The 14174-nt window shown below is 42.8% G+C and overlaps 2 protein-coding genes and 1 pseudogene across 2 annotated transcripts; 2 read left to right on the forward strand and 1 right to left on the reverse strand.

The window, feature by feature from the left end:
• Nucleotides 1-541: 541 nt before the first annotated feature.
• LOC134496797 (olfactory receptor 5V1-like) lies at nucleotides 542-8363 on the reverse strand (annotated as a pseudogene).
• LOC134497419 (olfactory receptor 10AG1-like) lies at nucleotides 2984-3925 on the forward strand. The gene has a single exon (XM_063303077.1). It carries the CDS (start codon nucleotides 2984-2986, stop codon nucleotides 3923-3925), a length of 942 nt encoding a protein of 313 aa, XP_063159147.1.
• Nucleotides 8364-10515: 2152 nt separating the features above from the next.
• LOC134497418 (olfactory receptor 10A4-like) lies at nucleotides 10516-11457 on the forward strand. The gene has a single exon (XM_063303076.1). It carries the CDS (start codon nucleotides 10516-10518, stop codon nucleotides 11455-11457), a length of 942 nt encoding a protein of 313 aa, XP_063159146.1.
• Nucleotides 11458-14174: the final 2717 nt, after the last annotated feature.

The following is a 14174-nucleotide window of genomic DNA, read 5'->3' on the forward strand; positions in this document are numbered from 1 at the left end:
CTCCCCTGACAGGGATGTTGCCTCTCGGCCACTGGGTGCAGAAATCCAGGTGATCCCCTGGATATTCCCCAACCGTTGTTCCCGAAGAGACTGCAGCCATAGTAGCGTTTCAAGAATGGGGGCGACAAAGTACATCAGAACTGTAAAATCTTTAGCATAAAAATAGTCCCGTATCAAAATCTGATATTGAGGCGTATTCATTTCTGCGAAGTCCTTACAGTGCTCTGAGTACAAGCTGCTTCTGTTTTCGTTCCATTGAAGATGTATTGATGATGGTGGGAAGGAGAATTGCAGGAATAGTTATGGTAATCCTGAGTTTCGAAATGTGAGTGGCTGTATAGTTTACAGGACTGCCTAATTCTATCCTCCTTGTCTCAGAATTCTTGATTCACTGTAGTATCAGATAAGTTTAGGTAATCTAGAGAAATAATTCTCTCTAACAATACTATTAAAATCCTTTTGTGTTCATGCAGCCAAGAAACTATTGGGCGCTAACGGTTCTTCTCCATTTCTTTGTTTCGAAGTCTATAAATGAAAGGGATTAACATGTATCTTCCCATACAGCATGTTCACATATTCCCATACACATATTCACATCCTGGCCTGGATGGTTGCTGGAGGAAGGCCTTATGTATGTGAAGATAGTGGCTTGCACAGAAAAGTGGGAGGCACAGGTGGAGAAAGCCTTACGCGTTCCACCAGTGGAATGGATCCTCAGAATGGTGGCAATAATGTGAGTATAGGAAATCAAGGTGATTAGAAAAGCCCCCACGCCAGATACAGCACCCCCAATGGGGACAACCATCTCAGCCACATAGGTGGAAGCACAAGATAAGGCCAACACTGGTGGGGTGTCACAGAAGTATTGGTTGATTCTATTGGAGTTGCAGGAAGGTAGAGTGAAAGTCAAGGTTGTGTGCAACAAGGAGTCGAGGAAGCCAGTGATCCATGTTCCTGCAGCCATCTGAAGACAAAGCTTTCTATTCATGATGACCGTGTATTGCAAAGTGTTACATGTAGCCACATGGTGGTCGTAGGCCATGACAGCCAAGAGGAAGACTTCAGTCCCTGGTACAGCCATCAGGAAAATTGACTAAGAATCAGCTAGGCCTAACAAAATGGCTTCCGGTACACTTTAAGACTCAGCAAAATACTTAAAAGTTATAAAGAAAAATAGCTTACTAAAGGGTCTGAAATTGCAAACTCAGGGTCTGGTGACTGGAAAAGAGGAAGTTGACCATGACTATTACTCAAGGCTGGCTGACTAAATGAAGCCAATGGCTAAGATACAGGATTGCTATGTGGGTGGGTTTTCTTCCTAATGGGTGCTACTTTCTTTCCCATGTAAACAAGATCACTGTATGTAATGGTATGTGGGAAAGACCTTGGGAGACAGGGCCCAGAGATGCCACCCAGGGAATGGTCAGATAAGGGACTGCATAGCCCGCAACTGGATAGTGGGCGGGGCAAGAGGCTCAGAAGGGATCCTCCCTAGTTTCTTAGGCTGGAAAGGAGATGGTGTGAGAATTGTACTTTCGGACTTGCAAGATTCTGTTACTGTAGCTTTACAAAAAAGTAGAATTAGGTCATCTGGTCCAGCATTTGAGGTCACTGGGCTTCCTAACTCTGCTGTAAGGAGTGCTTTTCCCCAGGTCCAGGTTGTCTTCTGGTATTAATTTACCAGATCCCTAGGATGAGTCCTTGGGCTTCTGTCATGAGACCTTGTTAGAGAAAAAGTCCTCCAGCCTCTCTGGAATTTTGGATCCTCTAGGAGTCCAGTGGCTCCTTCAGAGCTGTTGACATCAACTCCTGTAAACAGCCTACATTATATCAATTTTTTTTTTTTCCTGAGGAAGGAATACATGAAGGCAGGGGAATCTTCAAGACCTTGCCTTACCAGTGGATATTTTACAGCATAGCCAGTGTTCCTTGAGAAGAAATATCCCATCTGCATAAAAATCATTAGAAAACAATTCAGCAAGTAAGATCGATACCTCGTAATTTACCAAGGTGATGTTTGGTGGGATGGTTCCTCCTGATGTGCAACTTCATGAAAAGAAGTTTTATTTTTACATGTTGGTCTGAGGAACATTAAGAGAATTTTATCATCAGCAGTATAGTTATAAAAAGTTTTTAATTCAAGATGGAGCTAATTCTTACAGAATTCTTACAATGGCCAGAATCTCTGAAATAATAAAGAAACAAAGAAAATAAATAAATGGAGGTGCCACATTAAAATCAAGTCTGTGCCCGAAACTGAAGAGGGCCATATTTAAATTCTGAGCATTGAAAATTCTCACAAATCTATTTTGAAAAAAAAGAACGGTTGTGTGATTCATTAAGATATAATCACACAGAAAATGTGTAGAACACTATATTAAAATTGCACTCTCCTATTTTCAAGAACTTGATACAATTTACTACTTCTGAGTAAACATGAGGGATGCAGGATATAGGTATCTAGTGTGAGAAGCCTATTTAATTGTTAATAACTGCTCCAACGGATCGATCGACTATGAGCCATCAAGTTGGTGTTGATGCTTAGCAACCACACAGATAAATTATCTGCATGATAATCTATTCCTAAGCTGGTCCTTCAGGTCTTCTGAAATTGTACTTATTGCCACTGCAAATGGGTCCATATACCTTGCTGATGACTGGCCTCTTCTCTTTCCTTCCACCTTTCCCAGCAATAGAGCCTTCCCCAAAGACCTAGGTCTTTGCATAATATGTCCAAAGTAAAATCATTTGAGCCTGGTCATTTGTGCCTCACGTGAGAACTCTGGATTGACTTGTTTGATGATTACTTCTTTGTTTTCTTGGCTGTCCATGATATTCTCAGGAGTGTTCTCCAAAACCAATGTTCAAAAGCTTCAATACACTTTCCATTCTGATTCTTCAAGGTTGAAATTGTTAAAAAGAGAAATTTAATTTCTTGCTTCACATTCCACTTGTGTTCTCAGGCTTCGATCTGGATGATACCATGAAAAAACACAACCAGTCCTGTCTCACCGAGATTCTCCTACTAGGCTTCTCAGATTTCAAGACTATACAAGAACTTTTATTTTGCCTGGTTCTAATATTCTACTGCTTGGCCTTGATGGGCAACAGTCTGGTTTTGATCCTCACCATTGCCAGACCTTGCCTTCACACCCCAATGTACTTCTTCATCTGGAATTTGTCCTTTTTGGAAATTGGCTACACCTCGACCATTAGCCCAAAGATGCTAGTGAACTTATTATCAGAGAAACGGACTATTTCCTTTTGGGGCTGTGGATGTCAAATGTGTTTCTTTGTTCTATTTAGTGTCACCGAGTGTTGTCTTCTTTGTGTCATGGCCTATGATCGCTATGTTGCCATTTGCAAACCCTTGCAATATCCCTATATCATGAACTTCAGGGAATGTGCTAAGCTTGCTGCTGCCTCATGGACCTTTGGGATTTCAATGGGTTTGGGGCAATCTATTTCAATCTTCACCCTTCCCTTCTGTGGGTCGAATAGAATCAGCCACTTCTTCTGTGATATTATGCCTGTTCTGAGACTGACTTCCACCAATACCTACAAAAATGAAGTGGCCAATGCCACTCTAACAGTGGTATTTGTCCTGATACCCCTTTTGCTCATCTTCTTTTCCTACATCCTCATCATCTCCACTATTCTCAAGATGCCGGTGGCCAAGAACAGGCACAAAGCATTTTCCACGTGTTCCTCACATCTCATTGTTGTTCTCCTATATTATGGAGCAATCGCTGCTACCTACATTCATCCCAACTTGGCAAATTCTGGGGACAATAACAGGTTCCTTGCCCTGCTCTATACAGTAGTGACCCCAAGCTTGAACCCCATTATTTACAGCTTGAGAAATAAAGAGATAAAAACTGCTTTCAAGAAATTGGTAGCAAGGAAATGGGTCTTCCTTAGGTAACAATCCAATTATACCAATTGGTTTCATCTCTTCATGAGGTTGCACCTATTTATGGGTAGAAGTAGCTCTAGAAGATAACAGTGGCAGATGTTAGCATTAACTCTGGAATAACACAGAGCTGGGGATAGACTTATTCAAAAAAAGGGGAGGGCCATGACAGGATAGCTAAGTTTATTATTGTGATAGAAGGCAAGTTAAAGGATTGGCTGTTTCCTTACAAGGAAGGCTGTCACTGTCATGGCAAGCGCAGACTCAGATGAGGAGACCAACAATGAGCAGCCAGTTCCAGAATTGCTGGATGACCTGCTGCCTGAGGAGCTGCAGACAGAGGAGGTGGGACCCTCCAGTAACCAGCAGGCACAGCTGCTGCCAGTCCCTGAAGATTAGGAGTCTGAGCTGCTACCTGCCCCCTGCCCCAGTGCAAGGGCTCACCGTGCATAGAGGAGAGCAAAGCAAAGGCTCCTTGCAAGAAAGGAGCCTTGCCCTTCCAGATGAGCAACACGGGGCTGCTTCTATCTCAGAAGAACAATAAGCTCAAACCTCTCCATTGGCAGCAGTCATTTGTTTACCCAGACTCCATATGCCTTGACTTGTGACTTGAAACCTCATGACTTTACTTTGACTCTGGACCTGGACCTGAACCGGCTGACAAACCTTCTGCAACTTTTGGGCCCTTGGACTTCTCTTGACCGCTCTTATGCTTGCAATTTTGGACTGGGACTCTCTTAAGGCAAACTTACTGTACTTTTGGAGGCTTGTTTCTCTGCTCTCTCTCTCTCTGTGTGTGTGTGTGTGTGTGTGTGTGTGTGAGCATGCACTTGCACTCACATTTCCTTTGCTGCTTGTTTATTTACTTCGCAAACTTATCAGTAAGGTTTGCAACCACCTCTCTGTCTCTGTGCATGCTTAGCCTGGGACAGGACAATCACACAGCTCAGGGAATGGGAAGAAAAAGGGGAGAAAGGAAGAAGGAGGTAGTATGGGGACTAGAAGACTAAGATCCAAGGCAAGGAGACCATACAGGTCCACTGCAAGAATAATCCCCAGATGTGAATCTCTCCTCCTGCTGAGGAACAAATGGCTTTGTTCATTGGGAATGTAAAATGTTTGCCTACATGCAAATTTCTCCCATTTGCATGCTTTCTGAAGCATTTGACATCCATAGGTGTTTCCAGTAGAAGAGAATATATATAGCTCAGAGTTGAACTGTGGAGTTTTTTGTGCTTTCTGAGCTTAGTTGTTTGCTTGCAGATATTTCACTACCTAACTAGGTAACATCATCAGGGAGAGTGAATGTGGGGTTTGCTCCCTGTTTCTATACAGTAGCTTGCCTTGCCAGTGTTGGCTTTCTCCCTGGCAGTTCCTTGATTAGGGTATTGTTTCCTGCTTGATTGTTTGTCTGGTGTTAATCCCTGGTGTTAAAACCCAAACACATCCTCTCCAGCAGGCAACACCCAGATAAGCAGGGATTAATATTATGCCACCAGCAACGAGAACAACCATCTCAGCCACATTGGTGGAAATTCACAATAAGGCCAACACTGGTGGGATGTCACAGTAGTATTGATTGATTCTATTGGAGTTGCAGGAAGGTAGAGTGAAAGTCAAGGTTGTGTGCAACAAAGAGTTGAGGAAGCTGATGATCCACCTGCCTGCAGCCATCGGAAGGCAAAGCTTTTTATCCATGATGACCATGTATCACAAAGGATTTCATATGGCCACATAGTGGTTGTAGGCCATGACAGCCAAGAGGAAGACCTCAGTCCCAGCCAGGGCCACCAGGAAGTAGAGATGTCACACACAGCCAGCAAAAGAAATGGAACTGTGCTCCGTCAAGAGATTCTCCAACATCTTGGGCACTGTAGTCATGGGGCAGAGCAAGGAAAGAATACTGCGGAAGAAATACATGGGGTTGTGCAACTGAGAGTTGGCTCCTATGGCAAGAAGGATGGTGCTGTAGTGACCAGATAGATAAGCAAAATGATGACAAGAGATTTATTTCAAAGTACTTATTTATTTCAAATGTCTGATTGAATAAAACCCTCCTTCTTGGCTTTGAGATCCTTCTTTTAGGAACAAAATCTCTCTTGATCAATAGTACTATTTCCTTGTCTATGGCAATAACTATTTGTAACAATGAGTGGATGGTCTTCCTTCCAGCTGGCGTTGTTGGGAAAGGGAGGGGAGGCACCCTTTCCTGCATGGGAAATGAAGGTGCCATCTTCCAGCTGCAAGCCAGAAGAGAGGCAACTGATGCTGGCAATGGGGGCAGCAAGGTCAAGCCTTGTTTGTTTTTTTGCTGGCTCAGGGATGGGAGGGGAACTCTCCAACCAGGCTGAGAGGAAGAGCTCCAGGAACCAGTCACCATGGCCTACTGGCAGGGATAATGAACTTTGTAGTGCCAAATATCCATAGTTCTCCAGATTGTCCCACCCTGCTCTAATGAATGCTTTTCCCCCAGTTCAGCCAGAAGTCTTCCCTTGACAATCAGTTATTTAAATCCTAGTACAATTCATGATGCTTCTGTCACATAAATGGAGAAAATCCGTCTCACCTTGTTAGGATTTCATTTATTTATTTATTTATTTGCCAAATTTATACGTCCGCCCATTCAAGTGAATAACTTGGGGTTGCTAAGACAATAAAAGGACTGTGGGCAACACTAATTAAAAAAATAATTGAGGCTTCTGACAAGATAAAACAACCCCCCCCCTGGGCGGCGGGGCTCTACCAAGATACTACCCAAGGGAGTGAGGGAAAAGCCAGGACTTCAGGAAGGCCTACAGGGTCATTGGCCATCAAAGTGAGGCTGCTCCACAGGCCATACTCATTACACAGAAGATATGCCTCCTGGATCCCGCAAGTACCATTGTTATACAGAAGGGACCCAGACTATGCCTGTCCTGCTGGATCGGTTGGGACAGGCACAAACTGCTGGAGACAGTTGGTCTTGCAAGTAATCCAGCCCTGTGCCATGCAGGGATTTAAAGGTGACAACCAGCATTTGAACTGCAACTACTGGGAGCCAGGCCAGCTCACCCAGCAATGTTTTTATGTGGACATCCCTTGATGTATCCAAAAATTGCACATAGTGCCACATTCTGAATCAGCTGCAGCTTCTGAAGGCTTTTCAAGGGCAGCCCCAAGTAGAGCAAATTGCAGTAGTCCATTTGAGAAGTGACTAAGACATGAGTAATCACACGCAATGCCTCCTAATCCAGCAATGGCCAGAAGTGGTACACAAGTTGGGTTTATGCACAAACTGTCCTGGCCATGGCTGCCACCTGCCATCGCCTCAGGCAGAATCCACGTCATATAGGCCACAGCCATGTCATCTCTGAAAATTTTCACCTTGTAGGACTAAACTGATTTTGGAAGTGAACAGCATGGTGTCAACTGACAGCAAAGGATCACAATCAATAACTTCCTTGGAGATAAGATTGGATTAAGCCTCTTTTATAGTAGAAGATTCTCCAGCAGACTGCTTCCCAAAGAATGCTGGAAAATCTCCACTGTTTTTAATTTGGTCAATAATGATCATTTATTTGAACATTATTGGAAAACAATAAAAAAGCAACCAGTGTATGCCACAGATTATTTAAGCATGTTTGGTTAGTCAGATCCTTCCCCTATAGATGTCTGCCTAAAAGGTTTTTTTAAATGCTTTTTCAGTAGGAAATGGGAGTTTTATTTGCAGATTTTCACTATTGTTTAAATTCTATGTTGTACTTTGAAGGAAGGGTGGAAAGGACAATGCCTGACATTCTGCTGTGGTTGGTAGATGGGAAAGAATATTCATCCCTTGATTTTTGAAAAGAAGCATTGGGCCCCATTTGTAATGAACCAGACCCTAGCAGGCTTCTCCCTAAATCAGCTTCCCTGAACATAGCATCCTCTTGATGTGTTAGAAGAAACTGCCTTCAAGTGAATTCTCCCTATTGGGGCATACAACCCCAGATGCAATGCTAGAGATCTTCTCTGTCATGATGGTAGGGGAGTCCAAACACACTCCATTTCAGTAGCACCCCTTCATCTGGAAGAATTTGTGTGACCCAGTCAGGATGGCTCCCATTTTGTTAGTGTCTGGAAAGACCCTTAAGATGCTTCTTTTCCATAGTGCTTTCAGGGCAGAGAATATCAAAGGAATGAAGACTGCTGTCCATTAGTAACTTGTTTTGCACTTAGGGGATTTAACTGATTAAATATGGAGAATTTTCTTATAGATATTTATGGTTATCTTGTTTTATGATGTGAGCACCTGGAATCTTGGCTAGATGAGGCAGCCTTCAAAATTTAGGATGAACTGGGCACTGGGTTTCCTAATTCTGCAATTTTCCCCCAGTTCAGCCAGAGGTCTTCCCGTGACAATGCTTCTCCCAAGGTTCTCCGTGATATTCATTTACCAGATCCCCAGGATGAATTCTTTGGCTTCTTTCATGAGACCTTGTTAGAGAAAAAGTCCTCTAGTCTCTCTGGAATTTTGGATCCTCCAGAAGCCCTGAAGCTCCTTCAGAGCTGTTGATGTTGGCTCCTATAAACAGCCTACATTATATCAATATTTTCCCCCCGAGGAAGGAATACATGAAGACTCATCTAAGGCAGGGGAATCTTCAAGACCATGACTCACTAGTGAATATTACAGCATTGCCAGTGTTCCTTAAGAAGAAATATCCCATCTATATAAAAATCATCAGAAAACAATTCACAAAGTAAGATCAATACCTCATAATGTACTAAGGTCATGTTTAGTGGGATGGTTCCTCCTGGTGTGCAACTTCATGAAAAGAAGTTTTATTTTTACATGATAGTCTGAATTCTTACTGAATTCTTACAATGGCCAGAATTTCTGAAATAATAAAGAAACAAAGAAAACAAATAAACAAAGACCTTGTTAGAGAAAAAGTCCTCCAGTCTCTCTGGAATTTCAGATCCTTTAGGAATCCTTCAGAGTCTTTGATGTAGGCTGATATATAAGTTTCAAGAGAAATGAATAGCTAGTGAATATTACAGTGTTTCCTATGTACCTTAAGAATAATTATCCCATCCAGCTGAAATCATCAGAAAACTATTCACAAAGTAAGATTAATACCTCATAATTTACCAAAGGTTGTGTTTGTTGGTTTGATTCCTCATACTGTGCATGTTGAAGACAAAAAATTTTATTTTTAAATGAGTGGGATATTATGAGTTTTATTCTCAAACTTTTGCTTATGCATTAACATTTAATTCTTTTGCGCCTGGGAGAGATTTCTGCACATTTTGATGCTCTGTCTAGATAGAAAAAGCAGTCTTTACCTAAAACAGGAATGGCCGATCACTGATGATAATCAATGGGTACAAATCACACTTAATGGAAAATTGAGCTACTTTTGATCTAAATCAGTTTTTTCTAATCTGCAATCCTCCATCTACCTCAGGATTCAGCATTTCCAGCCAGAATCTCAATGTGCAATTTTAATTTAGAACAGAAATAATAAACATACAAACAAACAATATAAAAGTGTGGCACCTCCAAATCAAATATGTGCTATTAACTCAAAATGAGCCATATTTAAAGTCAGAGGATTGAAAATTTTGACAAATCACTTCTGAGAAAGGATCCTAGGATAGTTACATGATTCACTGGGATGATATAATCACAGCCAAATTGGACATGGCACTAAATTAAAATGGCAGTTTTCCTTTCTTATTTCAAGGACATGATCCAAGTTTACTATTTCTGAGGAAACTTATGTTGCACAGACAAGCTCCCAGGTTCGGCTTATGGTCAATCACTCACAGACTCGCAGCCTGTTGAGGCAGGGGGATCTTGTCAGCCCCCCTTGCTTTCTACCTGGGTTTTCCAGATAGGTGCGGCTCGAGCAGACAAGGCACACAGCCCTGGTCAACAGCCGGGAAGTAATTAGGGACACGCACAAATAACCTTCAACCGAACACTGAGGCACAAAAGGTTCTTTACACAGAGACTCAGTGAATTTAAAGTAACAGCAAAACTTTACTGGTTGCAAGATACATTGCTCTTACTCACATGCACACGTGCACACCCACACTCATCCACACTTACCCAGGTCCAACTAAGCTGCCAGGCACTAGCTAGAGGGGTGGAGGCCGCCAAGTCTGGGTCCAAAGCCGACTCAAGGAGTGGGCAGGCTTTGGGACCCCTTTTATCCCCAAAAGTCTTTGCTTTGTTGATTTGACAAGTTTGGTAGCATTAGATGGGATGGGGGTGGGTGGGTTCTCCATGTGCTCAGGCCCAACTTCCTTTGTCTGGTTCAGGTGACATTTTTCCTTTGTTTCTTTAACAACTTGCTTCCTTCTTATCTACCTCCCTGAAGGGATCTTTTAGACAAGTTTCCTGGCTTTTGTCTTCTCTGCCCAAGTGCCTGCTCCATCTTTAGGTAATGGCAGTTTCAGCCTAGTCTGACACATGAAGGAAGCAAGATAGATGGATAGATAGATAGATAGATAGATAGATAGATATTACTCTAATGTGATAAACCCATTTAATGGTTAATAATTGTTAAGAAGAATCATTTAATTTGTTGTTTAATGTTCCTCTTGTGATTTCAGGATTTGATCTGGATGATGCCATGAAAAAAGACAACCAGTCCTGTCTCACCGAGATTGTCCTGCTGGGCTTCTCAGATTTCCAGACTATGCAGGAACTTCTGTTTTGCCTGGTTCTAATGTTCTACTTCATGGCTTTGATGGGAAACAGCCTAATTTTGATCCTCACCATTCTCAATACTACCCTTCACACCCCAATGTACTTTTTCCTCTGGAACTTGTCATTTCTGGAAATTGGCTACACCTCGTCTATCAGCCCAAAGATGCTAGTGAACCTATTATCAGAGAAGCAGACTATATCTTTTTGGGGCTGTGGATGTCAAATGTGTTTCTTCCTTCTCTTTGGTGTCACTGAGTGTTGTCTTCTTTGTGTGATGGCATATGACCGCTATGTTGCCATTTGCAAACCCTTGCAATATCCCTACGTCATGAACTTCAGGGAATGTGTTAAGCTTGCTGCTGCCTCATGGGCCATTGGGATTTCCTTGGGTTTGGGGCACTCTATTTCAATCTTCACCCTTCCCTTCTGTGGGTCGAATAGAATCAGCCACTTCTTCTGTGATCTTATGCCTGTTCTGAGGCTGGCATCTACCAATACCTACAAAAATGAGGTGGCCATTGCTGCATTAACAGTGCTAGTTGATATGACACCCTTTTTGCTCATCCTTTTCTCCTACATCCTGATAATCTCCACTATTCTCAGGATGCCGGTGGCCAAGAACAGGCACAAGGCATTTTCTACTTGTTCCTCACATCTCACCGTTGTCTTCATTTTCTACGGAACTGTCATTTTTACCTACATTCATCCAAACTCAGCATATTCTGTGGACAGTAATCGGTTTCTTGCCCTGCTGTACACAGTAGTGACCCCAAGCTTGAACCCCATCATTTACAGCTTGAGGAATAAAGAGATAAAAGCTGCTTTTATGAAATCAGTAGCCAGGAAGCAGGTCTTCCTGAGGTAATAATCTAATTATATCAGTTGGTTTTATAGTTCATCAAATTACAATTGTCTCACAGATATTTATGTGGTAGAATAAACCTTAGATGATACCAGAACAGGTATTACTCTTAACTCTGGAATAACACACAGAGCTGGGAATAGATTTATTCAAAGCAAGGAGAGAATCCTGTGATGAAATTTAAGTTGATTATTCTGTATTTTTGCATAAGTGGTAGTTGCCTAACTGAGAGCATATAGCTGGGCCAGTGCTTTATTTCCTCTGGGAAGATATATTTGGGGTCCTTGGTGCTCTCTGAACCTGGTTGTTTCCTTGCAGACGTTTCATTACCCAGCTAGGTAACATCATCAGTGGTGCTGCAGGCACTGATGATGTTGCCTTGTTTGGGAATGAAATGTCTAGTTGGGTAATGAAATTTCTGCAAGGAAACAACCAGGTTCAGAGAGCACCAAGGACTCCATAGTTCAACCCTGAACTACAAATATTCTCTTGTACTGAGATATATTTGGGTTAGGGCCTTTTAACTTGACCCTGACAATTCTCCTATATCTGTCCTACCCAAGCTATTTTTTGTAATAATTTTTGTTAAGAATTTTACATTGCACAGACAGAACTAATACAAACTACAAAAGATTAAAAGAAAAAAGTGAAAAGTGAAAAGTGAAAAAATATTCTTTTTGGGAAAAAAGAGAAAAGAAAAGAAAAAGAAGTAACTTCTCCCTTCTTCCCAGCAACTATACGCAACTTGAACAGCTCATCACTATCTCTTAAAATAAAACAAACAGTCTCTTCACCCCATATCTCATCCCATTCTCTATAAACTCATCTATAAATCCTTGTCTTCTAGCCTAATCAGCAAAAGTCCATTAAGGGTTATCAGAAATACCCACGTATCTATTATAAACCTAATCAAATAAGCCAACTTAATTTCCTTCCTGTACATTTATATCTCCTTTTCTTTTCTGAAACAAATCCCCCAAACCTCATCAAACCTCATCAGTGTCTGTGGTGCATCATCAGTACCACAGAGTCCCAAGAGAACATAAGACAGATGATCATACCACAAACCAGAAGGACTTGGAGACAGAACCAACTGAACGCAGAGGACAGAGGAGCCCTCAGAAACCTAAAGAAGGACCACTCCAGAAGACAAAGGCCACATCACCATCATTATGGACAGATCCCAATATATACAAAAGGCCAAAGAATTACTCGAGGACAAAGATACCTACACTGCAGTAAACACCAACCCTATACAGAAACTGGACAACCAGGTCAAAAGAACTCTCAATGAGCTAACCAAGAAAGGTCAAATCATAAAAGAAGAACAGTGATAGATGAAAAGCAGTGGACCCATCCTCCCACGCTTCTATGGACGCCCCAAAATACACAAGCCCGGCATACCAATTTGGTCTAGTGGTTAAGGCTCCAGCTAGAAACCAGGAGACTGAGAGTTCTAGTCCCTCCTGAGGCCTGAAAGCTGGCTGGATGACCTTGGCCCAGTTCCCCTCTCTCAGCCCAAGAGCCAATCAGGCATGGTATGAGAGTTCTAGTCCCACCTGAGGCATGAAAGCCGGCTGGGTGACCTTGGGCCAGCCACTCACTCTCAGCCCAAGAGCCAGTCAGGTGAGGTAGGAGAGTTCTAGTCCTGCCTGAGGCATGAAAGCCAGCTGGGTGACCTTGGGCCAGTCCCCCTCTCTCAGCCCAAGAGCCAATCAGGCGTGGTATGAGAGTTCTAGTCCCACCTGAGGCATGAAAGCTGGCTGGGTGACCTTGGGCCAGCCACTCACTCTCAGCCCAAGAGCCAGTCAGGTGAGGTAGGAGAGTTCTAGTCCTGCCTGAGGCATGAAAGCCAGCTGGGTGACCTTGGGCCAGTCCCCCTCTCTCAGCCCAAGAGCCAATCAGGCGTGGTATGAGAGTTCTAGTCCCACCTGAGGCATGAAAGCTGGCTGGGTGACCTTGGGCCAGCCACTCACTCTCAGCCCAAGAGCCAGTCAGGTGAGGTAGAAGAGTTCTAGTCCCGCCTGAGGCATGAAAGCCAGCTGGGTGACCTTAGGCCAGTCCCTCTTTCTCAGCCCAACCCACCTCACAGGGTGGTTGTTGTGGGGAAAATAGGAGGAGGAAGGAGTATTTGGTATGTTTGCCTCTTTGAGTTATTTATAATAAAGGCAGGATAGAAAGTAAATAAAAATAAAATAAAATACCACTTTGTCCAACTGGATCCTTACCAGGGACCCCCACGTACAACATAGCTAAAGAACTTACAAAAAAACTTGAACATCTCACAGAGGAGAGTGAACACTCTATCAACTCCCCACTACAATGCCTCCAGAAAATCAAAGACCTAAAAATAGAAGAAGATGAAATCTTTCAATGTCATTGAAAGCTCTCCTTACATCCACAGACCCAGCACTAGTGAAAGAATCCACGGCAGCAGTTCTACACAAAACTGACCTAGCCGAATATACTAAGACTGAAATATCCAGAATCATGGACCTCATCGACCTCTGCCTCACCACCTACTTTCAGTTTGATGGACAAATATACCAACAAATCAAAGGAATACCCATGAGATCACCTATTTCAGGACTCATAGCAGAGATCGTAATGCAGCGCCTAGAAAGGATAGCACGCCCACGCATACAACCCAAAGTATGTATCCAGTACATGGATGACACTTTCGTCATAATAAAAAAGGAACAACTAGAGGAGACACATGC

The sequence above is a fragment of the Candoia aspera genome, chromosome 4, assembly GCF_035149785.1.
Source record: "Candoia aspera isolate rCanAsp1 chromosome 4, rCanAsp1.hap2, whole genome shotgun sequence".
NCBI classification, from domain to species: Eukaryota; Metazoa; Chordata; class Lepidosauria; order Squamata; family Boidae; genus Candoia; species Candoia aspera.

Excerpts from the sequence above, each read along its gene's own strand:
- LOC134497419 (XM_063303077.1), top strand. The coding sequence starts at position 2,984 with ATGAAAAAACACAACCAGTCCTGTCTCACCGAGATTCTCCTACTAGGC.
- LOC134497418 (XM_063303076.1), top strand. The coding sequence starts at position 10,516 with ATGAAAAAAGACAACCAGTCCTGTCTCACCGAGATTGTCCTGCTGGGC.